This window comes from Scomber japonicus, chromosome 4 (assembly GCF_027409825.1).
Source record: "Scomber japonicus isolate fScoJap1 chromosome 4, fScoJap1.pri, whole genome shotgun sequence".
NCBI classification, from domain to species: Eukaryota; Metazoa; Chordata; class Actinopteri; order Scombriformes; family Scombridae; genus Scomber; species Scomber japonicus.
In genome coordinates, this window is record NC_070581.1 from 28,591,413 (window position 1) to 28,611,841 (window position 20,429).

A 20,429-nucleotide genomic window follows, 5' to 3' on the forward strand; every position below is an offset into this window, starting at 1 on the left:
AGTCACATCCTCTAAACCCTTGACCGTGTGAGAAAGTGGTATAGCCAGGAGTCGGCTCAGTTTCCAGGAATCCAGCGTGGGATTCCCCCCTTCCTCCTCCTCCTCCTCCCTCTCCCCCTCCTCCTCTTCCTCTTCTCTGCTGCTTCTACCATGTTGTTCATTACGGAGGCCCACAGGCTAGTCGTCACACATACCTTCAAGTTTCCTGGTAGTTAAATTGTGGAAGGGGGGGTGGGGGTGGGGGTAGGGGTAGGGGTAAGAGGGAGGGGTTATAGGGGTAAGAGGGGCTTGTACCTGCCAGGTGGAGGTGAATGCTGCTCTGTCATTGGCTGAGAGGAGCTTAGTAGGAGCGGTGGGACTCCTCCTACTTCCCTGTCGACTCAAAAAGCGCTTGTGGAAGCAGCTGTGGAGTTTAAGAGGAGGAAATACGCTGGCGGTGCACGACTGAAACACACAGAAGGGAGTAAAACAGCAGAGCTAGTCACAGGTAGGTGTGTTTTTAATTTTTTGAGATTGAGGACGCTGATGTAGCTTCTTTTTTCCTCTTTTTTTTTTTAAGACTTTAATGTGGGAAAAGTCCAATTAAGCTGCTTGAAAACTTTGAGCTTCTTTTAGCGTGTGCTCCTTTTTTAAAGTTTGAAATGAATCATCCATGAATTCTTTTGATTAAAAGAAAAAAGTGAAATTAAAGCATTCAGGCCCCCTCCTCCTCTTTCTCCTCTTCCTCTTGTTTTAACTTCAAGCTGTTTGGTGCTCTTGGACTCTTTTCATACATGACTTTTAAAACTGAAGCTTTGCATCAGTTTTACATGCTGCTTTGTTTGTAATCTAAATCTCCTCTGACAGAGCTGACCTCAATTGTAGCCTGGACATAGTCTCTCACTGTCATCCTTCACCGGGTGTTTGATCTGGAAGGAGAGTTTAGTGATCCTGACCCAAGGGGCTCAGTGATAATGTCGGAAGGAGACGACAAAAAGATCAAAGGAAGAAAATGAATCGCTAAGCAAAAAAAAAAAAGAAAAGAAAATGCCAGTCATTCTTTGGCTTACGGCTTGAGGCTGTGAGGATTTGCTGCTTTTTCTCTGTTGAAGTTGTCACACGATCTCCAGATAGAGCATCTACTCTGAGTAGAGCATCTCTAAACTGAGTTTTTATAAACTAAATGAATCGATAGTGAAAATAAGGAAACCTTTGGCCATGAATCATCTGATAAGAGCAGCAGTAAAAGTATTCGATTCGGTCATCTAGTCAAACACTGTACATGAGTCAGTACCACTACATTTATGGATGATATTGTACTTTTATACTTCACTACATCTATTTAACAGCTTTAGATACTTTTCAGATAAGTCTCTTATACATACATTTGATAAATGATGATTTGATATATACACATTTATAAACTTAGAGCTGCAGCAGTCCATCTACTGAAAGTTTATTATCCAACTATTTGATAATCAAACATTTTTCATCATTCCAGCTTCTTAAACATGACTATTTTCTCATTTCTTTAGTCCTCTATGACAGTAAACTGGATCTCTTTGGGCTGTGGACTGTTGGTCGGGACTAAACAAGACATTTAAAAGTTGCATCTTGGACTTTTAGAGACAGCAGCCAAACAATGAATCGATTATTTGAGGAAAATAATTGACAGATGAATTAATAAAGACAACATCAGTTGCAACTTTAAGATATTAAAGATTATTTGTGGTTCATAAAATGTCAGAAAACAGTGAACAATGTCCATCACATGTTTCCAGAGGCTAAGATGACGTTCATACCGCTCAATCTCTCTTCTGCATCTCGAGCTGACCACTTGTGTCCACATTTCGTTGCTGCCGTCATCACTTAAGCCAGAAGGTCAAAGGGCACGGCTCAGTTATTTCTGTCAGTTTGACAAGTGCCAGATATGTTTTTAGTGCAGGATAACAAACTGATACACATGGTTGAGCTATTCCAGCTGTTCAGATTACTAGACACAAACGTCTGAGCTCATCTCCATTCTTTCAACCGTTGTCACGCGTTTTATCAAAACAACCGCCACGTCCTGCTCTGATGATGAGTTTCTTTTTTAGGTCTTTGCCCGAGACGGATCAGGACACATCATTAGTGTTCACATTACAAAATACCTGTGGTCAAATTCATCCCAGTATTTAGTGCTGTCCACTTATGATCGGATAACCTGAGAAGCATGTTAATTTCAGGTGTGGACAGGGTCTAAATGTCTTGTTTTGTTCATCTCAACCCAATAAAATTCCTTTTATGGTCATATATAAAAACAGAAGAAAGCAGCAAGTCCTCACAAATTAGAAGCTGGAAGCAGAGACTCATGTTTGGAAATGACTCAAACTGACTAAACTGCATTTCTAAAAATAAGCTCTACCTTGATTTAGATTATTTTTTTATATAATTACTTACTTTTAACTTACTTTTGATACTTATATACTTGTACTTAAGCAGGACTTAATGCAGGATTTTTACTTGAAGGCCTTATTGGAGTATTTTTTTTTTTTGGGATAAGATGTGACCTATCCCATCTGGAGAGCAACAGTTCCTTTTTAAAAACTCTTGTGCGGTTGTCGAAATTTAATGAGCCAGTCCTAATTAGGCAACGTCCCACAATAGCCCACCTGCTGTATGACGTGGAGCTGATGAGTCGAGGCCCGGCAGGCTCTGTCGTCATCGGCCCCGCTCATCGGCCTCATTGTTTAATTCAGCCGGAGCGTGTATAACTCACTGATGACAGTTATGTGCTGCGAGCCGACAGTGCTCCTGCTGCCGCTGCTGCGTGTGTGTGCTTGTCTTCGAGGCCTCGAGGCTGCGAAGTTGCAGAAGAGGCGAACAGGTAGAGACGTGTGTGTGTGTGTGTGTGTGTGTGTGTGTGTGTGAAAGTTTGTGTGTGTATACAACAGAGCTTTTGTGTGATGTAGGCGTATCAGTTGTCTGTCGGTAGGAGCCCTGAGCTGTGTTAGTGGTTTCACACAGGGAACAGATGGTCAGTGGCTGTGTGTTGCGCTCTATTGACTGTCTGGAGCACAACACGCTGTTAAATGTGTAGTCTGGATAAAATGTATTGATTTCTGGGTGTTTCGTGCTCACATATAAAAGCCAGACTGGAAACTCTAATCTGATGTGAAGCCTTTGACATGAAAGCTGACATTTATTTAGCAGCAAGAGGGGAACAGGAAGGGTGTGTGTGTGTGTTATTTCAATTCACACAAACTGAGCAGCAGAAATGCAGAAGAGAAGGAAGTAGAAGCTTATTTGCTGCTTTTCTTTTTATTTATTAAACCTCTTTTTTTTTTTTTTTTTTTTTTTTTTTTTTGTCTCCCAGAGTTACGACTTCTTGTGTTCCTGGAAAGCTGACAAGCACATCTATCCCTCGGACGCACACGTGCACACACACAGAGCAAAGATGGCCTCCGTCGCTCCGTTCAGCCGCAACCGCAACCAGTGGACGTCCCAGTCACTGAGGGTCACCGCCAAGGAGATGTCCATCGTTACCACCCGGGGTAAAAACACCGCCATCGCAGAGCGCTTCTCCAAGTAAGTCACCTCTCACCTCACCTCGCCGCGCCTCATCTCTCTCCTGCTGAGTTTAATAATTCACCAGCAGCCAGTTGGCCGTCTCGTCTGTCTCGGATAAGAAATGAGACCTTGCAACACTTTCTTACCACTCAGCTGTTTCCATTTTCCTCTTTTTTTTTTTGTGTGTGATTCATCATATTATCATCTGTAACCGGTCACTCCATTTGTGTCATTTCTCACAGTAATGGTATTAGTGAGTAAACAACTGAAGTGAATCTCTGTTTTTTATGGGTGTTAAACACAACATATCAACTTGCTCATTCTGTGAAGTGAGACAGTAGCTGCATGTTAGGATGTTTCCTGTATTTACTGCGTCTGACCAGCAGGAGTGAGTACAGCTCTGTGTGCAGAGGTGACGAGCAGCAGCAGCAGCACTTTCTTTAAAGTGTCTCATCATCAGCCGGTTCTGTTGAGGAAGTGACGTGAACATCTTTGAATGTTTTGGAGAACTGAAACTGATATTTTTCACAGTATAACAGCTATTTGGGTTTTCAAAAATATGTCAGCATTACAGAAAATTACATTTGTTGCATGCACACGCTATTCAAAGCATGCAAGAGGAAGGGTAACTATCATCTAAAACTGGGAGTGTGGACAAAAAACTAAAAGCATGTTCAGGACTAATGCTTTGTGTTGGTTGCTGTTGGTTACTTGAGTTTGCAGTAGTTTTTATTAGAGTGTAAAACAGTATTTATATCTGAGTGAATTACTAAAATATTGAATTGATGTGCAATTACCTTTTTAGTTGATTAGCAGCTCCATAACAGTAAAATGCTAATCCATCAAAAGCTTAAAGAGACACTCTACTGTACATTTGGCCTTTTCAATAAAGGAAATAATGCAACAAATAAGGCGAGGTTATTTGCATGGCGCCACCATAGAAGGTGTCGGTTCAAAGTGCTTTACATAAAACATAAAAGGCTTTAAGACCAAATGTAATGGAAATACAGGACTTTATAAAACAACATATTTAAATAAAAACTGAAGGCGAATGGAAAATAAAGATAATCTGATAGAATAAGAGATAAAACAGGAGAATACACATCACATTGAATAATGGCGCGTTACATTAACACATGTAATCTAATTTACTTTTATATTTGCACATCATATTCTGGTCGTTTCCAATTCAGCAGCTCTTTTCAATTAGGATCTATTTTTACTGGATTATATTATGTAACTGTAAATTTTACCTTTTTTAAATCTGACCCTCCCCCACATCACCGGGGCAAATTCCTTGTTATGTGCTAACCTATTTGGCAATAAACCTGTTTCTGTTTCTGATTCAGTGCAGCTGCAGTGTGTGAGATATGAATAAAAAGCCCCAAATTTGATTTAATGAAAGGCCGCAGCAAACAGAAGTGTCTTCAGAGTTGATTTAAAGCACCTGAGAGTTACAGCAGACCTCAAGATTGTTCCAGATACGTGATGCATAAAAAACTGAATGCTGCTTCTCCGTAATATAATAACGATAATATAAATAAAACAAATCAAATATGATATGAAGAGAAGTCGTAGTTATTACATTTCATCCTGAGGAGGACATGAATGTTTAACACTGATACTGTGGATAATATATAGATGTATAATAAAAGACTAATTACAGTTTTTCACATGTTCACATTTCATTTTCACACCTTTTACTTTATTATAATATGAATTAATACACTGTCAAATGAATATTATGCAGTGAGAACAAAGCAAATACTAGGACAGTAGCCTCACATAAAAGTTAGAATTGGTCTTTATAAACTGTTAAAACTGTAAAATCTAAATATGTGGACTGTTTCTGACACTAAACCTTTGTTTCCTGATTATCTGATTATCTTCAGGTTAGTATGGAAGGTTTTAGGTGCCAAAATAAAAACAAACCAAACACTTTTACTGTCATAATTAACTTAAAAAAACATACATTAAATGAGAATTGGTCTTTATATATTGTTAAACTATCTTTTTAAACTGTAAAATCTAAATATGTGGACCAATTCTTGTATTAGACGTCTTTTTTTTCATCTGTCTGATTATCTTCAGGTTAATATGGAAGGTTTTAAATGCCAAAATAAAACCCAACCAAACAGTGAAGTAAAGTTAAATACGCATTTTGTCTTCATGTTCACATTTACTGTCATAATTAACTTAAAAACACATTAAATGACAGTTATTTAGCTATTTCTTATTGTGACTTGACCTTTTGATGACATGTCAATTAATCAGAGGTTTACAAACTGCTGAATCCACTAAACTACTTCCTGTGTCTCCTCTGTAGGCTGAAAGATTTTTAGTCTGGGTTTATGCAACAAATAAAGTCATGTAGTGTTTTTGGAGAGGATCGGGGACATTTGATGGTAATTTCCTGGGTGTGTACAGCAGGGTAGGGCAAGACCAGATGCTGCTGCTGCTTCTTCTTCTTCCTCTTCTTACTGTGTCACCGTTTTTGATTGTGCGACCATAAATGTCCTCCCCATTCACCGTCTGTCCTCTGACTCGTCTTCAGGTACCAGATGGCAGCCGAGGAGGGAAACGCAGAGAGTAAGAAAAAGGTAAAGTACCAAGACTCAAAATGAAATATGTCTCATCTGCGCACACACACACACACACACACACACACACACACAGACTTATTCTCTCCTTCATTCTGCTGTTCATCCACCACACACTGCTGCTGCTGCTCTCATACTGGAGCACATTACAGATTACAGGTGTGGCAGGACAGCTGTTGGAGCCACATGTTGCAGTTTAAACAACAGCTGCTGCTTCTGGATGTTTTGTTGCCGCTCGGGGGATTGATGTTTTCACAGCCGAATAATTTAATTCTTCTTTTTTTTCCTTTTTTAACCCTTACATAGTGTTCAGGGTCAAATTTGGCTCGTTTTTACATCCGAGAGCTGTAAAAATACCACTTTTACCCTGAAGTTTGATGCTTTCCCCTAATGTGAGCCAGAATATTAAGAAAAGAAAAGGAAATATATTTGACCCATATTCATCCAAAAGTTCAAAAACATTCATTCTTCACATTTAATTTAATTTATTGTGTGTTCTCTGAAAGCCTAATTAAGAATAAATCATGTTTATTTGTGACTGAGATCTTTATGAATGACTTGTGGTTCATAAGTTTGGTATAATGGCTAATTATGTGAGGAAATACTGTGACGGGTCAGAATATGAGCAGTATGTGAGGGTTAAAGGGGATTTGCCATGCTTTGTGTTTATGATGGTGGATGTTAAACATGTTCAAAGTTCAGAAACTTGAGGTGAAGGTATGTAAAAATGCTCCCTGCAGGTCAAATCCAGGTCTCCAACCTGATCTGAACGCTCCATTTGCAACGCTCATGGATGTAACATAAGAGCTGGTGTGGCGCCGCCGCTCAGTGTTGCTGCCAAATTCTCCCCGGTGGTCACTCGCGGTATTGCAGCAAAAAACTATTTTCTCCATAGATCGCCTTTAAAACTTTAGACAGGACACCTTGAACAGCAGACAATGTCAATTATGACTCTTTTTTTTTTTTTTTTTTAATCCATTGAGGGTTTTCTATTTTAAAACTTTTCTCAAGCTGGGAAAAGTGATTTAGAAATCTATGTTTATCTAGCGGAGCAATTCTTATAGGACCGTATCAACGTCTTATAATACATTCATGGCAACGTTGCCTCTCCCTGCAGTTTAATACATGCATACATATGCTTTTTTTATTTATAATTATTAAATTTCCAGTTAATTTACTGTTTCAGTGCACCAATATATATTTTTCTTTTTTTTAAGTATATTTTTGGGGCTTTTTGCCTTTATTGTACAGGTTAGTAGAGGGAGAGAGACAGGAAATGGGAGGCAGAGAGGGAGGCAATGACACCCAGGCCACACCAATATCATTTTATACAAAGTTAATTGTTAAACTGTAAAATATCATGGCCTCCGTTACATATCTCTGTTTGATAACCACATTTGAGGAATCATTGCAAAAGCTGTGTGTTTCTGTGTATATTTAAAATGGTCAGCTGATTTTTATTTTATCTCTAATATCAGTATCGGCATCAGCCCCAAAATGCCATTATCTGTCAGGCCCTAATTCTTGTACCATTGGTTATCTTTAGTGCGTCACATTTTGGGTACATTTTCTTTAATGTCTTTATTTTTTTTACATTCCTATACATCACAGGCTCCTTTTCCTTTTTCATCCCTCATGTATATTAATGAATGTTCTGTATCTGCGTCTATGACCCTTTTTTTTCAGTCGAAACAGAGCCAGAGGTGCTGCTGCTGAACTCAATCCCTTAAATAAACATCAGATATAATTACACATCGAGGAGGTCGCTCAGGAGGTTTTTATACATGCAGGTTTAGTCTTTGTGAAGCTCTTTGTGAAAACTTTTGAGCCCTTTCATTCAGCTTTTTCCAACACACTCTCCCTTTTTTTACTTTTTTTTTTTTTACCTTTTTCTCATTTCCTGGACTTATTTTCCCTCTTTCCTTTCACTGACTGTCTCTGTTTCTGATTTTCTCTTCTCCCCCCCCTCCGCCTCCACGCCCCCTCACCCCTCGCCCCCTTCACTCCCTCTCTGTTTCCTCCCCTCTATGTCTCTCTCTCTCTCTCTCTCTCTCTCTCTGGTGTAGGGGGTGGGCTAGTTACTTCATGCTGCTCTGATCACTTCTCAAGGCTCTCACATCTGGGACAGCTTGTAGCATTTCCAGGGGGCCCGCAGACACACTGACACACACTCACACTCACCGAGGCACACAACGGCAAGAGCGGACAGCCGGGTCATCAGCCTCTGTCTCAGGTTTTTTACTCTTACTCTCTACTTTTGGGTTTTTCCAGCTTACTCAGGTTTTTATAGAAGAGGTGCATGCTGAGTTTCTTTTGTGTGTCTCTTTTTTTGTGCATGTGTTTCTCTTTCCTTCTCTCTCTTCACTTTTTCCCCCTCCTCCTCCTCCTACTCCTACTCTTCCTCACATAGCTGAGAGTGTTTGCTTTGCACAAAAGTGGTTTTAACTTGTGTGTATGTGTGTGGACAGTGTTTATGTTGAGTGTTTTTAAGCTTCTTTCAGCAGTTTAGATGGTGAGAGTTCAACATTTATGGAAGTCATTGAGCAAACTAAACAGATTTCAAGTGTAGCTAACATCCCTCAACGTGTGTGTGTGTGTGTGTGTGTGTGTGTGTGTGTGTGTGTGTGTGTGTGTGTGTGTGTGTGTGTGTGCGCTCACAAGATTTAGAAATAGTGAGTCATCAAATTTGTGTGTCAGGGAGTGAAAATGTGTTATCATCGTCTCTGCTTTGAATACGTGTCCATCCAAAGTTCAATGAATGCCTTTTTTAAATATTTCACTTAGTTTCATTTATGTGTTAACTGAATATCTTTTTAGTTTTATGGACTTTTCAGACAAAATGAGACATTTTGAAGATCTCACTTTGAGTTTCAGTGATACTGTGAAGTACATTTAATTAGACAGATGACAAATATAAGTGAGTTGCAGCTAAAAACTAGAACTAGAGGAGTTTCTGAACTTCTGGGTGCATGAACTCTCTCTGTCTTGTGCTCCATGATGGTTCAAACAAATGCTGGTTAGTGTTTGCAGACACAGTTAATTTAATTTTGTGTCTTCATTAACAGCTTACTGTACATATAGATGCCCTTTCAGTCTTAAGCCATGCTTCAAAACCTAAAATGATTAGTTGATTAACTGCTTTTAATGATTAATTTAATAGTTTGAATCATTGTTGAAATCAAAATGTCAAACTTTAATTGGTTCCAGCGACTCAGATGTGACATTTTGATGCTTTTCTTTGTCTCACATGATACTATTGAATTTAATATCATTTGAGTTTTGGACTGACGTAATTTGAAAACTTCACCTTGAGGCTTCCAGTTTATTGTGACAAACTCTTTTTACTATTTGGTAATTTGCTCAACAAACAAATCAGGCAATTTGTTTATAAGTAAATAACCGGCAGAGTAATGGATGGATAATGAAAATAAGCGTCAGTTGTAGCTTTACCTCCAAGACTTCAGCCCAATTTAATTCAAAGATATCAGTCGGAGGCCTTTTTTGTCTTGGTCATCTACAACCAGTTGAGTGTAGAGCTGCAACACTTAATCAATTAATACTTTCTCTCTTTCCAGCCTTAGAATTAGCTTTTTTTTGTTCTACTTTGTACAGATATGATAGTAAACACAGTATCTTTGGGTTTTGTATGTTGTGTAAAGCTCAGGGGAATTTGAATGGCTGAATTTTATAGCTGAAACGATAAATAAATAAAATGGAAAGATCAATTGATGATGGGGCGTTACCATAGACTGTATATAAGAAAGGGCGTTACAGTGTTTTGTGCAACTATTTCTTGTATGTATAAATCCTCGTCAGGAAACTGCAACAATCCAACATTACTGGATGGAGGCTGAAACATTTGCAATTACAACTCATGTTTTTTAAGTCTGAATACATGTTTAAGAAGTTCACTGACACAAAATTAGAGACTGATTGTTAGTGTTGGTCCGAGCCTGATCAGGTTTTAAATGCATGTTGAGTCTCAGACTGAACTGGATCTTGTTTCTCTGTAGGTGGTGGAGCCTCTACCTTCAACTCTGCGCTCTGGGAATCTGAGTGTTTTAAAGAAACGCTGGGAGCAACAGCAGCAGCAGCAGCCGTCCGCCGACTTCCAGACTCACAACAGTCAACCAGCCGGTCCCAAACCGAGACACACGTCAGAGGGCAACACCCTGAAAGCCCTGCAGGACCAGGATTCTGAGCCAGACACGCAGGCCGACGAATCCCACCGCAACCAGCTCTGGTCAGCTCAACCCGAGGATCTGATGGACATCGAGGAGAAGCCCAGCGGAGATCTGGTGGAGCAGGAGCGAGCAGCAGCCGAAGTGCCAGACACGGAGAAGCCCAGCGTCCCCCTCAACAGCCTGAAGATGATGTTTGAGAAGGTGAGTCTTCTTCTCGGTGACGGTTTGGTGGATTGTCATCATGTCTTTTAGAGCATACACGAGGGAAGATTTCAGAAAGAAGGATCACGTATCTCCTTTTTAGTTTCATTAAAATCAATCAATGAGGTGTGAGGTAGGTCTGGCCAGGAAATAATGGTTCGTTACAGTTTTACTCAGAAGTCAGAAATTTCAACAAGAACGCCCCCTGAAGTCGGATTTCCAACTGGGAAGGTCGGTGGAACCTCAACAGCTCCGACCTCAAAATCCAAGATGTTAGATGATGCATCAACAGTGTGAAAGTTGTAATAATATCCTGTTTATCAGTTGTACACACAGCACTGTCCAACTTCTATCTGTGGACATGTTGCTACGGTGATAAATACAGCGAAATGCATTTTTATCAATGGCTAACCTGGCTAGAACTCATTTTCTGACTTATTGAATTGGGGAATGATTCAAACTCGGGTGTGAAAACTGTTCAGTCGACTCCCAGCGATTCATTTCACATAACCGGAGATAATCCAAGACAGCTAGAAACCTCAAGTCAATATGAGACTCTATCTGAAAATACACTTCCTTTTTTCACATTGTGCGAAAACAGAATTAATTAAATGTATATCGGCCGGCTCTACTTTGAATTTCCTCTCATGAAGAGTCTGAAACTTCCATCTCAAAAACAAGAAGATCATGATTCATCTTTTGAGTTTGAGTAAAAAAGTCTGATTGTTCTCAAAGAGGTCAGATCCCCTCGGTGCTGTCATGCCATTAGTCACATGGTGCTGCCTCACATCACTATCCTTGATATCAACACACACACACACACACACACACACACACTCAGCTGACTCGCCCATCCTCTGGACGAGCATCAGTGCCTGCAGCTCCCCTACGTGCCTGCCAGGACAGCTAATTGTTTTCTGTGGAGCATAAAAGCCAAAACGTTTAACGTCCAGTCATGCATCTCCTCCTCGAGGCATGTCAAATGTAAAGTGCTTATACTCGAGGTGTGACATGTTAACAACAGCCGGGCTGTGTTTCCTCAGCACAGAGTGTCCATTTATGACAGGAATAGAGCATAACGAGTCATTATGTGACTTTAAGAAGCGTACTGGTGCTTCAGTGTTGGCTGTGTTTTTAAAGTTAACAACTAGCAAAACACCTCTGACCTACAATCGATTTATTTCAGTTGTGTTTGTCTTGGGTCTGCTGCGCTATAATACTCATGATCAATCAGGACAATGGCAGCACAGTCCTTTTAAAGTTGATGGTTTTTATAGCAACAATGGATCACATGAGTAGTTTCATGTAAAAGAAGTCGCGGCTAGCTGATGAACACAGCGGAGCATTTAGCAGCTAAAGATGAAAATATTTCCCTTAGTTTTAGTTTAGTAGCTTTATTGTCATTATATTGAGGGTCAGACAACAATATAACGAAATTTAGATGGCACTCCCTGAACCATGAGAACATTTAAGACAATTAAAAACAACTTAAGACATAAATACAACATAAACAATCTATAAGAGCAACAAGATGCAAACCGTAGCAGTTCTTGTCGTAACAGTAGGCTATATCAGAGAGTGTGTGTGTGTGTGTGTGTGTGTGTGTGTGTGTGTGTGTGTGTGTGTGTGATGAGGGAATCAGGCCGTGTTCATTAGTTTCCCCCACAGCTTGGGGGAAGAAGCTGTTTTTCAGTCTTGTAGTGTGTGACTGTATTGTCCTGTATCGCCTGCCAGAGGGAAGTAGTTGGAAGTGGTGGTGGCCAGGATGTGTTGGGTCACGAATGATATTTAAGGCCCTGTCCTGCAGGAAGCTGGGTCCCAGTCTCCGTCTTAGGAATCGACGGAGACTTAAAGCAGAACTAAAAGAGTCTATATTAGACTTATATTCAGAAACACAGTGATTGTAATGGTGCTCTGTGATAAACTATTTTAAAATATTGTGATAATTGATTAATTGCTTCTGAAATTTCATATTTTTATGACGGCAAATGTAATTTTTTTTTTTTTTTTGGATAGTTGGTCCAACATAAACCAGACATTTTTAGAACATCACTTGGCTCTGGGTAGCTTTTGATGGATATTTTTTCACTTTTTGACTTTATACAGACTAAACCATTAATCGATTAATGGAGAACATAATTATATAATGAAACTAAATGATGATGAAAATAATCGTTACTTGCTGCCCCCAAAAATAATTACGTTGGTGTCAAAGTCACAAATGTCAAATTACACTTGACTAACAGACCCTCATAATTCCTGTCCGTGTGTTCATTGCCGAACTAAAAATGTCAACTAACTCTGTTCAGAACATCTGGAGAAATATCAGATACAGCTGAACGCTACTGTGTGGAGCATAAAGCTGCGTACTTTTCTCTGGACTTAACAGAGGTTTAAACAGAGTGAAGTTTGGACTTAGATTCATCAGGTGAGCAGAAACTTGACTCCAAACTGCTCCGTAACTGCATACCGTAACATTTCATACACACTTAAAACGTCAGCCGTAAAAAAAGAAAAGTATAGAATATCTCCAGCGTTATCCTTTTTAAAACCTGAGAGCATTGTTGTTGAGATTTCGTGGGAACCAACACTGGAAAACTAAAAGAGTTTGAGGAGGCAAAAATAAATGAGCTCAGAAAACTAAAATGTGCTTTTCTAACAAACAAGATTTAGTTTCTCTTAACTCAACACTGACCTCCTGCAGCTTGTGGGCCTTTTTTTTATAAAAGTGAGCTCAAGAAGCGCTGCGGGGGAGTTCAAGGGAGGGATTTTTTTTTTTTTTTTTTTATTACACACTGCATAGTTATCTTACTAAAAGAAGATTTGTTTGCAGGAAGTCCTCAAGCAGTAATACCAGATCTATACAGCTCTGTAGACACACTGTTGAGAGGCTCGTACAATAGTCTCCACTGTAAAGGCGAGTCTGCTCCTCTTTGTTGAGCTCGCCCCTCGCAGGGTAAAAGATGATGTAATGGTGCAGGCTGGTAGGCTCATGACTGCAGACAGCTGATCTGCACTCTGAGCTTCATCAGACCGTCCTACCCCCCCTCCTCCGTCCTCCTCCTTCCTCCTCGAGGCCATCAAAGTTCCCCCTCCCCACCTCATCAATCATCCACGTTGTCCACTCTTCTCCTTCTTCATCTTCTTCTCCGTCTTCTTCTCCTCATTCTGGCCCTCCTGTCTTCTCTCAACGCTCCTTCTCTCCACACACAAACCATCAAAGGCCTCAACCTCTCTCTGCTCTCCACTCTACTTTTTTTATTAACCCTTTTTCACCTTCTGCCCCCTCTCCCCTCCCGAAACCTCTAATCTAAATAACCCCCTCTCTGCAGGCCTGGAGAAGCATGCAGTCATGAGGCACCCTGAAATTAATTGACCCTCACCCTGCTGGCCTAGAAACCCCCCCTCCCTCCCTCCCCCATTCTCTATCCCTCATTCCCTCCCACACACTCACTCACGCAAGCTTCCTCTCCAGAGCCGAGCCCCACCCAGCCTCCTGTACTCCCACAGTCACCCCCTCCCACAGACACACACACACACACACACACCAGCTGCTCCTGCACCACCCGCCTGTCCCATAAGACTCCACCCACGGACACCCGCCGCTTTATTCTGACACTGGGGGAGCATGACACGGATAAAAAACCCAAAATATAAAAAAAATTAATTCCACACACCCCTGAACCCCCCCTCGCCCCTCGCCCCTCGCCCCTCACCCTTCTGTCTCCACGCTGACAACAGCCGGAGTCGGAAGTATCATGTTTTCAGGTTGTGCCGTCTCATTATGGTGAACGTGATATCTCAGGAATGCCTCGAGGGGAAAAAACGTCCACTTTGGACTCGAAGATGATCTGATTACATTTTTTGTGGTCAAAGAGCAAGTTCGCTGTGACCTCACGAAATGCATTTTTTTGGCCATGACTCATGAATTAATACGCCTCACAGTCTCTATGTGAAGACAGCATTCATGTTCATTTCGTGGCGACTTACATTTGGGTAAAAATACACTTTATATTCTTTTTTTTTCTTCAATAATATTCCATAAAATATAAGTTAATGCTTCAGTCGAGGCCTTCTCTGTCTTATTTTAGTTTGTCTGTTTTTTTAAGGGAGACGAAGAAAAACAAGAACTTATGATTTATTTACTTTATTTAATTACGTATTTATTTGAGTTGCATCCATTTAAAACAATGACCCAATAGACCAAACCAAACCTTTAAAGTCTAGTGGAACATTTTTATAATACAAGCACATTTAATTAACATTAAAAAGCACTTAAAGCAGCAATAAGCAATATCTTTTTATAATAAAAATGTCTCAAATGACAGTGACTCTGCAGCTTCATAGTGAGTTTCAGCTCATAGCAACATTTTAACATAATGTGGACAACAATGAAGTTTGTCTCAAAGGATAAGAGTAGTGATTTATAAAAAAAAAAAATATCTTATTGTCCACAAATCTCACTGAATGAAGTGATTGTTACGAACCAAACGAGCCCCCATTTGTTACAAACCGGCTCAGAGTCTGCAACAAAAATGGGAAACACACATGATAAAGCGTCTAAAATAACATTTATTATCAACTTGAAATATAAAAATGTTATTTTAGACGCTTTATCATGTGTGACTCCTATTTTTGTTGCAGACTTTGAGCCGGTTGGTAACACTGTCTGAGATATCTTATCACAGGAGGAAGGCAGTTTCCCTTCACAGAGCTTCACTAGCTTATAACAACATCTTGATTTTATTCTACAACATTTTTTAATTTCTCAAAGAACTTCAGTACAAAGTCAACATGTTGTGATATTTGGCACAACGAGCTAGCGAAGCTCTCTAAACCAAAGAGCTCTGTGGCGTCTGCCGTACACGACTGCTCTCCAGAGACTGAAACTGTAATCACTGTTATTAACGTTTGGAGCCGTTTCTAAACAAACTAATGCAACTTTAATCTGTGTGGTGAAGGAACGTGTCACCCAGTGTAGTGATGTGGCTCATAGACTTTAGATAAAAACACACACACACACACACACACACACACACACACACACACACACACACACACACACACACACACACACACACACACACACTACAACACTTTAAAGTAGATCAGCTCATTGTTAGTTTGGATCTATAGAAAATCACTAACGCAGAACATGCATACAAGAATATTTAACCCTTACATACGGTTCATATTCTACACCCTCGCAGTTTATTCCCCTCATAAAAAGTGTCTAAACCAGGGGTGTCAAACATGCGGCCCGTGGGCCAGAACCGGCCCGCCGAGAGGTCCAATCGGGCCCAGTTTCCTTCTTCCTCCTTTTCCTTCCTTCCATCTGTCCTTCCTACCTTTCTTCCTTCATTCCTTCCTTCCGATCTTCTCTTCCTTCCTTCCTTCCATCTGTCCTTCTTCCCTTCCTTCCTTCCGATCTTCCCTTTCCTTCCTTCCTTACTTCCTTCTTATCTTCTCTTCTCTTCCTTCCATCTTTCCTTGCTCCCTTTCTTCCTTCCTTCCATCTTTCCTTCTTCCCTTCCTTCCTTCCTTCCATCTTTCCCTCCTGTATTTTCTTCCTTCTCCCTCTTTTCCTTCAGTCCTTCCTTCCTTTTAGTGATCCGGCCCACATGAGATCAAATTGGGTTATATGTGGCCCTTGAATGAATATGAGTTTGACACCTCTGGTCTAAACCAAACTTTGAACCACAGATCTGTTCAGAAAACATCAATAGTCGATCTGACTGATCAATAAATGTGTGATTAAACCTTGATTAATGCTTCAGAGAGCAGAGAGAGTGTATTTTTGTGGAGAAAAAACAGCTCCTATCACAATATCAAGTCCTATTTTACCTTAGACATGAATGTAAGGGTTAAACAAGCTGTAAGCCTTCTTTATTTATTTACTCTTATAAGATTTTATTTGGCAGGGACAGTTACACATCAACATTTTAGTTCACACCGCAAAGAGTCTAGTTTACATCTGTAATCACCGTGCAGATCAACAACTTAGCAAAGCACAAATAAATACATTTCTATACTAAAATACATTTTAAAAAACAAAGTGTGTTTGTATATATAGCCTGCCTGGTTTTCCACTGCACTGATTGACGTTCCTTCAATGAGAAATACTAAAAAAAACAAAAACAATTGTGACGTAGAATATCAAACATAACCCACTAATATTATAACTAAGTTCATATTAGTGTTGCTATACTTCATTCACACAGTGGCACACCTCCAGTCATCATCCCCACCTTTATCCGGCCACACCCCTTCTTTTTGATTCAGCCCCCCTTTGAACACCTGCTCCCTGTCGCCTCCTCCTCCTCCTCCATCTCCAGAGGCCCTACCCCACATCTCCCCATGTCGTAAGCCAGATTGGGCTGCTCCGCTCCTCTCAGTCTGCTGCGCCTCAGTCCTCTGGAGCTCACGGCTGCTGCTGCTCCTGCTGCTGCCTGCCTGCGACTCTCCCACTCCACTCCCCTCTGAAAAATCTGGCTTCACCTTTTCGTCTCTCCGCTGACTGACTCTTCATCTCCAGCCAGCCGCTTTGTGACTCTTCTCTTCTTTTTCCTCTACGTCTCTTTCTTCACAAGAGGTAGCTATGCTTCTTTTTCATTCAGACTCAGACGGCCATATGGTGTTTCTGTTTTTTCTTTGTTTCTGCCTGATGAACAGACACCCGTCCCTTCCACACTCCCCCACTTTTACTTTTTTTTGTCTGTCTGTTTTTGTCGACTAAGGATATTTTCTCTGCAGCTGAATGAGTCTTTTTTTTGTTTTTGTTATTTTCTCTATTATTTTTAAGCCCTGTAATGAAAGCGGCTTCTCAAAAGGCCACTTCATGAGCTAACTTTATCAGTGGCTCCTTTCATCTGTGTCTGCTGCCTTTAACCAGTCATAGTCAAGGTGTACTGCTGTGTTTTTAAAAGGCTTATTGATTCATGCTTTCCTCTTCTGTCTTTGTTTTGGGGAAGCTTTTAATGTAAGAGGAGGGGTATTGTCTTGGTGGGTGGGGTCTTGAAGGAGGTGGGGGGTGGGGGGGGGGGCTGCAAGTCTGTACGAGAGCTTTAATAGTGTCAGGATTAGCAGCAGATTCTTTGTCTAGCCTGCTGATCCAGCCTCCTGAGACCCAGCCTGGACGGCTTGTTTACATCCTACTGACCCCCCCACACACACATGTTTACACCCCCCCTCCTCATATATACACACACACACAAACACACACACGCAACCCAGCCTCAGACGACCCCCCTCTTGCAAAGCTGCACCTCCGGTCTGTGAAAGATAATCCACCCGAGGGGATAGATCCATTATTATGATGATGATGGGTTTTTTTTGGGAGACTCTTTGTCACGATTTTGTCTGTTCTTTCATTTTAGGGACAAGCCAGCTGTCCGTGTGTGTGTGTGTGTGTGTGTGTGTGTGTGTGATTTCATACATGTGTATTATTTATGACTGCACGCTGATATCATGTTTAACCCACTCCTGAGTCAGACTCTTTGATTTGGCACAGACTCGCCCTCGGATGACATCATCTAGTAAAGTCGGGCTCACGCTCACCTGATGATAAAAGGATAAAAGTTTATTCCAGTGCTGCGAGATTTAAAACAATGACTCGGTAGCTTTTAGCTTTGGTTCACAGTACGTTATGAAAGGTTGTGAAAGCAGCAGAACTGTACGCTTAGTTTTGTAGTGAACTGAAAACAGGAGCTTTAATCAGCACCAGACTGAAAGTAACGAACTGAAGCCAGAATCAGCTCAAATATTCGGCCGTATGAGCATCGACGTGTTTATTTATGTACAAACTGAACAGCAATGACATCACTTAGCTTAGAAAAAGGGAATAAACGTCATCGTCTGTAACTTTAAATCTTTTAAAACAATTAAAATCAGCAAAGTTTAGACTTAATAGTTACAACAGGAGACCTTGTACGGTTCTCAAAGCAATCAAACTTAACTTTGCTTGATTCGATACACTACATCCTGTCAAAGACCTAAAATATTGTTTCAGACTCTCAACCAAAGCTTGTTATCTTCAGCTCTTCTGATACATGTCGAGCTGTCCTCTCTCAAACATCCTCTCCTCTGTAACGTTTCTTTTCTTGCTCCCACAGAAACAAAAGTTATAGCACTGGAACAACCTGAGCTGTTCAAATATTTACAAGCAGTTTGTGCCACAAAAGGCACCATGGAGGCTCTTTACGTGGCCCGTCAGGAGTCCGTTAACTCCTTCGGGATACAAGATAAACTTCTTGTACAATTGTGGCGAACCTTTTTCCAGAAAATGTTTGTTCAGTTGCATTTATCTGGTTAAACTAATGACATTATGTTGACAAAGAGGAACAAACTTTAGCTAAATGTTGCTTTAAAACTGACATTACTGCTGACTCATTGATTATTTTCTACTTGTGCTACTGTCAGATTTTATACTGTAATTACTACTTTAGGGTCAGAGTGGTTGCTGCTCAGTAAAAGTTGCTTTGAAAGTTGATAGTGAAGTCATTGTACATGCACAGAAATAGATTCCTGGGTGTAGTTAAAAGGATGAAGCTGGTGATATTCTGTACTTTTGGTTACTGTCAAAAAGAAAAACCCCAAAACCAATAATTTGTTAGTCTGTGTTTCAACACTTCCCTACTCCCTTTTTTTTTTCTCCTACTGATGATGTAAATCTTTAAAAATGAGTCATGATGTTCTACTTTCATTAAAAGAGTTTCCTAAAACAGCTGGATGCTTTAGTTTTTAGATAAATTTGCTCATATAGCAGTAAAAAAGATGCATTTATTGGAGAGTAGTTAATATTTAGGGCACCTGGACGTCTCTGCAGCTCTGTTGAGGTGTTTTAAATAGTTTTTGGACAATAGAGCTCTATAGCACCGAGGCATTTTGTGGCATTTTTTACAGTAAGGGAAAAAAAGGATTTATTTTTATGACTCATTAGCATTAACTTGTCTGATCTGTCCTTGTTGTGTTTTCATGACCTGCGTTCACCTCGACCTCGGCCTCGGCACTGTTGTGAAATCTCTCCCAGCTTTACTCGCCGAAGCCTGCAGACAACCTCGAGTCCGTCAGTCAGTCTGGCACCGAATCTGAACCGTACACAAGAACAAAGACTCTAAACCTCATGATCATTTTTAGAGGTAAATCTATCAGACCTGAGATGATGAGTCGCTTGTAAGTCTAAATGTGTAGCGACTGTAGGTCAGTCTCTGTCTGACCTGCTGTTTAATCTCCACTTGAAATGACGGCAGGAGGGCGATGTGTTGGCACGCCGTTCAAGTGGGAGTGGTTTCTGACTGCTGCTACTGCTGCTGGAGAGAGTTCAGACTTCACCATCTGATTTCACCAGATCAGCAAAAATATATAAATCTTTTAAAGCATTACGCTCCCTTTCTTCACCTCGACTACAGGTGCTTTTTTTTTTTGCACACAGAGAAATTAGAGAAAGATAAAAAAATCTGGCTCTTTAGAAACAGGCCCACGACCCACTTGATGCTGGTTTTTAATTATTTTAAAATGGTTTTCAGTGATCTGTTATATGAGCCAAGTCTGAATTTCATTGTTAAAACCACGACAGATAATCAGTTTAGTTGCTTTCTGGCTGGCGACTGTGGACAGACGGGGAGTTTGACTCAGGATCCGTCTCCCTGAGCTCATAAGGGGATTAAAGTGGTTTGAATTGGACACACACACTCAAACACACACACACACACACACTCAAACACACAAACACACACACTCATTACTCTTTACCTCCTATGATTCTCCCTCCCTCCCTCCGTCCCTCCTGTCTTTTGCATTTCCTTCGTCCCTCTCCACTTTGATCCTCCTGACCGACGGCGTTGCTTCCAAACCTCTTGGCTCCGCTGGTCAAACCATGTGAGCATCGATTGGCCGTGTATGCGTACTGTAGCGCGTC

At 40.7% G+C, this 20,429-nt stretch overlaps 1 protein-coding gene across 1 annotated transcript in view; it reads left to right on the forward strand.

The window, feature by feature from the left end:
* The first annotated feature begins 293 nt into the window (after positions 1-293).
* Positions 294-20,429, forward strand: part of lima1a (LIM domain and actin binding 1a) — a 31,463-nt gene continuing 11,327 nt past the window's right edge. Inside the window, exons 1-4 of the mRNA XM_053317276.1 lie at positions 294-487; positions 3,335-3,546; positions 6,083-6,128; positions 10,142-10,513. Coding sequence (XP_053173251.1) covers positions 3,416-3,546; positions 6,083-6,128; positions 10,142-10,513 — 549 coding nt within the window. The 5' untranslated portion in view covers positions 294-487; positions 3,335-3,415. The remainder of the gene's footprint in view (positions 488-3,334; positions 3,547-6,082; positions 6,129-10,141; positions 10,514-20,429) is intronic.